This window comes from Mandrillus leucophaeus, unplaced genomic scaffold (assembly GCF_000951045.1).
Source record: "Mandrillus leucophaeus isolate KB7577 unplaced genomic scaffold, Mleu.le_1.0 Scaffold2149, whole genome shotgun sequence".
Taxonomy (NCBI): domain Eukaryota; kingdom Metazoa; phylum Chordata; class Mammalia; order Primates; family Cercopithecidae; genus Mandrillus; species Mandrillus leucophaeus.
The window spans coordinates 19,899-28,143 of NW_012102198.1; the positions used below are offsets into that span (position 1 = coordinate 19,899).

The 8,245-nt window shown below is 46.6% G+C and overlaps 1 protein-coding gene across 1 annotated transcript; it reads right to left on the reverse strand.

The window, feature by feature from the left end:
- Nucleotides 1-5,708: 5,708 nt before the first annotated feature.
- LOC105540073 (immunoglobulin omega chain-like) lies at nucleotides 5,709-7,373 on the reverse strand. Its single transcript, XM_011980561.1, has 2 exons — nucleotides 7,105-7,373; nucleotides 5,709-6,983 (listed from the first exon to the last, which is right to left on the reverse strand). Exons 1-2 carry the CDS (start codon nucleotides 7,148-7,150, stop codon nucleotides 6,493-6,495), a joined length of 537 nt encoding a protein of 178 aa, XP_011835951.1. The 5' UTR covers nucleotides 7,151-7,373; the 3' UTR covers nucleotides 5,709-6,492.
- Nucleotides 7,374-8,245: the final 872 nt, after the last annotated feature.

The following is an 8,245-nucleotide window of genomic DNA, read 5'->3' on the forward strand; positions in this document are numbered from 1 at the left end:
AACTCAATCTTGAAACTGTAAAGATCCTATAAGAAAACATAGAGTGGGTATATATTTTAGGAAACCTGTTTCTATGCACACATGCTGCAAAAGGTAAAAAAGCATCGTAACATTAAAAAAAAAAAAAAAAAAGAAAAAAGTGGCTAGGCAAGTTGACTCAGGCCTGTAATCCCAGTACTTTCGGAGGTTGAGGCAGGCGGATCACCTGAGGTCAAGAGTTTGAGACCAGCCTGGCCAACACGGTGAAACCCCGTCTCTACTAAAAGTACAAAAATTAGCCAGATGTGGTAGCAGCCAACTGTAATCCCAGCTACTTGGGAGGCTGAGACAGGAGAATCGCCTGAACCTGGGAGGCAGAGGTTGCAGTGAGCCGAGATGGCACCATTGCACTCCAGCCTGGGGGACAAGAGCGCAACTTCATCTCAAAACAAACAAACAAACAAACAAAAAACGGCTGGGCACAGTGGCTCCTGTCTGTAATCCCAGCACTTTGGGAGGCCGAAGCAGGTGGATCACGACGACAGGAGATCGCGACCATCCTGGCTAACATGGTGAAACCCTGTCTCTACTAAGGATACAAAAAATAAAAATAAAAAAATTTAAAAAGGTAGGGAAGCTACACCCACAGACAATGCAAGGCTTGGCTGTGTGTGTGCGTGTTTGTGTGTGTTTTGTAGAAGTGGGGCATTGAACACAAAAATCACTGCTAACATACGCGACTATAACCATATGAGACTAGGAATACTTTACAACCACTACAGGGAAAAGAAAACAATGAAACAAAAAAAAGGCATCCTAAAGACTGGGAGAAAATTATTAAAAATCCTACCCCTGAAAGAGGTTGTTATCTAACACATAAAATAAACTGACATGACTAAGTGAAAAACAATAACAACAACAACAAACATCCAGGTAAGGAGATCTAAACGGAGATGTGTGAAAAGAAGACAGGAAATTTGACTCACAGTTAACAGTTTCTCAATATCACTGATCCTCACAAAAATGTGAATCAAAACCATACACAGTTACCATCTAATTCCACTCAGAATGAATATTACAAAAAACAAAAATCAAAACTGTTGAAGGCAATGGTCAGCGTAGACTTGCAGAAAAAAAAAATCTCCTTCACCCTTTGTGGTAATGAAAATTACTATACACACTACAACAAACTTTTGGAAGTTCCTTAAAAAAGTAAAAGGTAGGCCAGGCGAGGTGGCTCACACCTGTAATCCCAGTACTTTGGGGGGCCAAGGCGGTCGGATTACGAGGTCAGGAGATTGAGACCATCCTGGCTCACATGATGAAACCCTGTCTCTACTAAAAATACAAAAAATTAGCCCGGCGTGGTGGCGGGCACCTGTAGTCCTAGCTACTCGGGAGGCTGAGGCAGGAAAATGGTGTGAACCCAAGAGGTGGAGCTTGCAGTGAGCCAAGATCTTGCCACTGCACTACAGTCTGGGTGACACAGCAAGATTCTATCTCAAAAAAAGAAAAAAAAAAAGTAAAAGGTAGCCCAGGTGCAGTGGCTTAAGCCTGTAATCCCAGCACTTTGGGAGGCAGAGGCAGATGGATCACCTGAGGTCAGGACTTTGAGACCAGCCTGGCCAACATGGTGAAACCCCTTCTCTACATGCAAAAATTAGGTGGGCGTGGTGACAGGTGTCTGTAATCCCAGCTACTCAGGAGGCTGAGGCAAGAGAATCACTTGAACCCAGGAGGCAGAGGTTGGAGTGAGCCAAAATCACGCCATTGCACTCCAGCCTGGGCAACAAGAGCAAGACTTCATCTTTAAAAACAGTAGGCCAGGTGCGGTGGCTCACACCTGTAATCACAGCAATTTGGGAGGCCAAGGTGGGTAGATCATGAGGTCAGGAGATCCAGACCATCCTGGCTAACACAGTGAAACCCTGTCTCTACTAAAAATACAAAAAATTAGCCAGGCGTGGTGGTAGATGCCTGTAGTCCCAGCTACTCAGGAGGCCTGGCCCATCCTGACTGCCCTTTCAAAACCAGCTTCGCAGCACAAGTACATGCTTATTTTATTTTTTATGTTTTAATTTATTTTCATTGAGGTGCAATATACATATCTAATTTGCTATCTACAGTTTATAAGTGCATGGTTATTTTAAGACTCCATATAACACAAACGGACATACAATTAAAAAAAAAAAACTATACATTCCTTTTTTCATCTTCTACCCTGAAGGAACTCTCCAAAATTACTTTTCCTCTGCAACATCCAATAGTGTCCACAAGGAGCCCACACCATGTCTTCCTACGGGTCCATTGGACCGTTTCTCAGTACACTGAATAGGTTGGAGGAAGCTCACAGGTTTGTATCTTGTTTCCCTATGGGCTCCCACACAATGCAGTCCACAAGTTTCCCGTCCTGTGCTAAATAGTAAAAATCAGCACAGAACCAATGCGGAATGCTGAGGAAATCACAAACGTAAGTGGCATATATTTTGTCATAAATCTATGACCCCAGGGCCCATCCTTTAGATGGTGGATAAGAATCCTTGCAAAGCCCCAACTGGACATGTGGTGCTCATCTTAGATGTTTATTTCCTTTGGACCCCCAATAGCGTCTCAATCTCATTCATTTGTTTTACCAATTATTTTTTCATTTTATATCTAAAATTGCTCCTTTTACTTTTTTTCACTTACGAATCTATAAAAAGACACCTTCATCTCATCCTGAATTATTTCCTCTGAAACGTAAGTAGTCTGCCTGTCTCTGGTGTTGCCTCAGTTTACCTTGCAATCCATCCTCCATTCTGCACTTGAAGAGCTCATAAATACCAGCTAAGGATAATTCAGTGACTCCATGTGGCCTCTGTGATCATGTGCACACTTCTCAGCATCTGTTCTCTTCGTGATCTGTTTCCGTGACACCTTTCTCTCATCTGGACACATCTAGAATCACTTCCCCTGATCCTGTCCCCATTGAGATTCTGCCATACCCAAGCCAAACACAAGTCATATTAATTAGTTAAATGAGCAGCTGTTTTGTACCTGTTCTTGGCAAATGCTATTACCAACACCTGGCATATTCTATCATCATTCCTCCTTATAGCTCACCTCCATTAATACTAAAGATATCATATTAGATCTCTTATTAGGCCTCTAAGGTCAGGCATCTGTGACCTAAAGCTTTCCCTTCACAAACCCTGTCTAGGGAGAAAACTCCATAGGTGTCCCCATGACAGACTTTAATTCTTCTCACACACCTGATTATGGTGAGTGGCAGAAACAGGAGGGGATGGAGCTCTAGAGGCAGCATTGAGAAAGTTGGCCTTTGGAAAACCACAGAAGGAAGTTGTGTTGCGGCGTTGCTGTTCCTGTGCTAGAAATGACAGCAAGGGGTCAATGCACACTGTAATGGTGCACAGTCCCCTTAACTGATCACTACGTGGAATTGAAAGATTGTTAGCAAAAAAGATGAATAAGCGAACCATCTTTTAGCTACTCCAGGCATCCTTCTTTTTATCAGTTTCTCTATGAAATGAAATCAGAGGTTAAGTAAACATATCTAGACTCTCTGTTCTTTATGATATTTACTATTAACAATCTGTGTAATGTTTATCATTAAACAGATCCTAAAATACTTTTGAATTGGGCTGCATGTCAATATTAGTTGAATGAGTAATTCTAAACAGTCTTCCATGAATTTGTGGAGCATTGTTAGTACTCCCTAGTTTAAAAAGGTCCTTTAGTTAAGAGCCCCTTCGAACGTCCAGTAGTGTCCACAAGGAGCCCACACCATGTCTTCTGAGAGGTCCACTGGACGATTCCTCAGTGCAGTGAATAGGCTGGAGGAGCTCACAGGTTTGTATCTCATTTCCCCATGAGCCCCCACACAATGCCGTCCTCAAGGTTCCCATCCTGTGATAAACAGTAAAATCAGCACAGTCGCCAGGCTTCAGCCCAGAAGTGGTGAGGGAGGCCGTGTTGTTTGACTTGTACCTGGGCAAGAGGAGAGGCTTGGTAGTAAAGGTATGAGAAGATAACTCATACAGAGACAGAGGGAGAGATTTGGTATTTTTGGAGAGAAAATTGGGGAAGTCATGAGTGGACGAGTCCACCTCCAGCATTCAGGCAGGAAATTGGAGAGAGCTGATGGGGACAGGCTGAGAGCTGAGCCGGGGTGCGGTCACTCTGGGGAGTTTCTGTATCACTTCCCCGTGGGTCTGGAGAACTGTGTGATTACCGCTGCGATCACAAGAATGACAGGAGTAGTTGACCTCATCCTCAGGCTGCAGCCCAGAGATGGCCAGGGAGGCAGAGTTGGATGGAGCTGCTGGAGCCAGAGAACCAATGCGTAACATGGAAGGGTCTTTTGTTATCATTGTAGATTACGGTGGTGGGGGCATTGCCCAGGCGCTGATGGCACCAATGCACCAATGCACATATTTGCTCTCGATGCTACCACTGCTCCAGGTGCCAAAGGTAGTGTTCTTTTGTCCCAGAGACCCTGACACAGAGTGGGACTGAGTGAACACATCCTCCTACCAAGACCCTGCAAGAAGGGAACAATACAGAGAACAGTGAGGACAGATCAGGTCTGCTGAGAGGAGGGAGAGGTCATCATCGCAGGGGACATCCAGGAGCCTCCCTTGAATTCTCTGCAGGCAGCCACCTGTGCAATGAGTGAGGAAAGTGAAGATGCATGGAGCCCAGGCCACAGTGGAGATGCCCCAGGCTCTGCTGCCCGAGCCCATAGCCAGGGCTGAACTCACCATCACCTCTGATCCATCACACTGATCCTCAGGGTGGGAGGACTCCATGCAAATCTTCCCCATTTCTGGAGGCTGTGCAACCCCCTCCTTTGACCTCAGTCTGAACTACAGCTGAGAAAAAGAAAAACTATAGAAGAAGAAAGACTTTGACCCCAAAGAGGGCACAGAAACACCTTCATGACGCAAGAAAACGGGGACTCTTAGCTAAGGAGCCCTAAGCAGGTGCTTAGTCCACAGCACCCTCTGGTAAATGTGGGAGTCATGTGGACTCCAGGCAGGTACTGGTTCCCAAGGATCCTGCCCTCCCCACCACCACCATCATCAAAACTTCCATCTTTTCAGATCGGCTTCTGTCATTTAGCAATATGCATGTAACCTTTCCGCATATTATTTTGTGCCCCGGTACCTCCTTCTTACTGTAGAATAATACTTCATTTTATGGGTTACCAAGGCTTGTGGATCCATTTGCTTATTGAAGGACACGTTGGTTGTTTTCAAGCTTTGACAATCATGATTAGAGTAGCTATAAGCATTTGGGTACAGGGTCTTGTGTGGCACATGTAACTCATTTAGTTAAATAGCTAGAAATACATTCAGTTCAGTTAGGCTTCCAAATTGTAGGCTGAGTGTGTTCAGCTGTTTTAGAACCTGCCAAGATGAGATCACCAATATTCTCCTGTGTCGGAGAGATATGTCCTCACTCTGGAACATGCTAAGGCAAGGAGGGAGGTGATAGACAGTTTTGTTAGAATAGTCTCTTTACAGCTGGGCGCAGTGGCTCATGCCTGTGATCCCAGCACTTTGGGAGGCCGAGGAGGGTGGATCACGAGGTCAGGAGATCAAGACCGAACACTGAGAAACGGTGAAACCCTGTCTCTACTAAAAATTACAAAAATTAGCCGGGCATGGTGGCACATGCCTGTAGTCCCAGCTACTCGGGAGGCTGAGGCAGGAGAATCCCTTCAACTGGGGAGAGGGAGGTTGCAGTGAGCCCAGATCGTGCCACTGCACTGCAGCCTGGGCAACAGACTGACTCCTTCTCACAAAAAAAAAAAAAAAAAAAAAAAAGGTTATCTGAGCTGGGCATGTTGGCTCACGCCTGTAATCCCAGCACTTCGGGAGGCCGAGGTGGGCAGATCACCTGAGGTCAGGTGTTCGAGACCAGCCTGACCAACATGGAGAAACCCCATGTCTACTAAAAATACAAAATTAGCCAGACGTGGTGGCACATGCCTGTAATCCCAGCTACTCGGAATGCTGAGGCAGGAGAATCACTGGAACCCAGGAGGTGGAGGTTGCAGTGAACCAAGATCATGCCACTGCATTCCAGCCTGGGTGACAGCGAGACTCCATCTCAAAAAAAAAAAAAAAGGATTATCTGTGCATTTACTCAGGTCTTCTTTAAGACTTGCATCTAAGCAATATTTTATGACTTCTAGTGTGTAAAACAACAATTTTTGTCATACTTATCCTAAAGTAGTTCATGTTTTATGCTATTTTCAATGTATTGACTTTTCAATTACTGATGGTTCATTACTGATATGGAGAATACAATTCCCTTCTGCATCCCTGTATTGTATCCCAAGGCTCATATTAAAACTCTCAGACCAGCAGCATCTCTGAGTCACTTCTAGACTCTGAGCTGAGATGAACCCCAACCCACCCCTCTTGCCTTCTTCTATGTCAACACTGAGAGATTTTACCCCTGAGCAAGGGATGTCTGCCTGTGAAATGTGAGCAAGGTAGGACTTCGTTAGACCTGCTTGTCAGTGGGAGCTCCAGTGCTGCTGGTGTGACAACAGATGCCACCCCCTGAGTTAGATTTGGTCAGAGTCACCAGCAGGGGTGACTTCACCAGGCCAGGAGAGTAGAGGGGAGGTTTTTGTCTGACTTCCTCATGGGTCTGGAGCACTGTGTGAGTCTTAGAGTTGCCATGCCATGTACAACAGTAATAGTCAGCCTCGTCCTCAGGCTGGAGCCCAGAGATATGCAGAATCCCTGCATTGGCTGATGCATCATTGGATCCAGAGAAGCGGCTGGGAACTCCAGAGCCTTGGTGCTTATCTGAGTCTGAGTGGTAGTACAGCAGATACCGGGGAGGGCTCCCTGGCTTTTGTTGGTACCACTCTATCCAGAAGTCACCAACACTGAAGCCACTGCTCAGCGTGCAGGTGAGTCTGGCTGGCGCTCCAGGAGATGCGGAATGGGAAGATGGCTGAGTCAGCACAGGCTGGGAGAGGGAACCTGAAAACACAGACATCATGGGTAATAAGGCAGTTCCCAGGGTAAAGTTTCTCGTAGGTCTGAGCCACAGGGGATGGTGTAGGCTGGACACTGAGCCTCGGTTTATAAGGACTTTCCCTACCTGTGCAGTGAGAGAGGAGCATGAGAAGGAGAAGAGTCCAGGCCATGGTGGACAGAGCCCCTGAGCCCTACCAGTGGGCCTGGGCTGCCCCAGGTCTCCTTTTCTTCCCACCCTCTGCCAGAGGAGGGGCTGCTCATGCAAATGTGTTTCCTTCCAAGGACTGCCCAGCCCCTCCCTGAGCCCTGGGGCTGGAGCTCAGCTCACACTGCAGCCTGAGGAGGAGGAAGGTTTGGTTCCCCCTTGGGAGGGCCCTGGGAGGAAGCACCTGCTGAGACTGTACACAGGTCTCTGCTTAGGAGACTCTGCCAGGCCAGAGAGGACACAACTCCTGAGTCCCTATCATTGAGCACAGGGCACAGGTTCCTTGAAGTGAATGGTTCTTACTAAGCAGCTGTGTAGGGACCATAGGGCAGTCCTGTGACATCCCCTACCGGTTGCAAGGCACACACCTCCCGATATAGTGTGGATGTGCGTCCTCTAAATCTCCTGTTGAAACGTAATCCCCAGTGTTGGATGAGGCAGCTGGTGGGAGGTAGTTGAGTCATCAGAGAGGATTCCGCGAGGCTTGGTGCTGTCCTCATGACAGTGAGTGAGTTCTTGCAAGATCTGATTGTCTAGATGTGTGGAACCTCCCCGCTTACTCTCTTTCTTGCTCCCACTCTCCCATGAGAGATGTCTGCTCCCGCTTGTGTTCCACCAAGTAAAATTTCCTTGAGGTATCCCCAGAAGCCAAGCAAATGCAGGCATCATGACTCTTGTACAGCCTGAAGAACCATAAGCCAGTTCAACCTCTTTTATTTGTAAATTTCCCAACCTCGAGTGTTTCTTTGTAGCAATGCAAGAATGTCCAAACACAGATCACTGGTGCTGAGAAATAAAGTATTTTGCTAAAAGATACCTGATAGTACAAAAGCAGCTGTGAAACTCAGTCATGGGCAGAGGTTGGAAGGGTTTGGGGGGCTCAGGAGAAGACAGTGTGAAAGAAAAATAGATCTTGGGACCCCACCCAAGCTGGGAACTGCTTAGAGCAAACCTGCCTCCCATTCTATTGAAAGTCTCCCCTGTGCTCACTGAGATAAATGCATACTGATTGCCTCCTTTGGAGAGGCTCATCAGAAACTCAAAATAATGCAACAGTGTG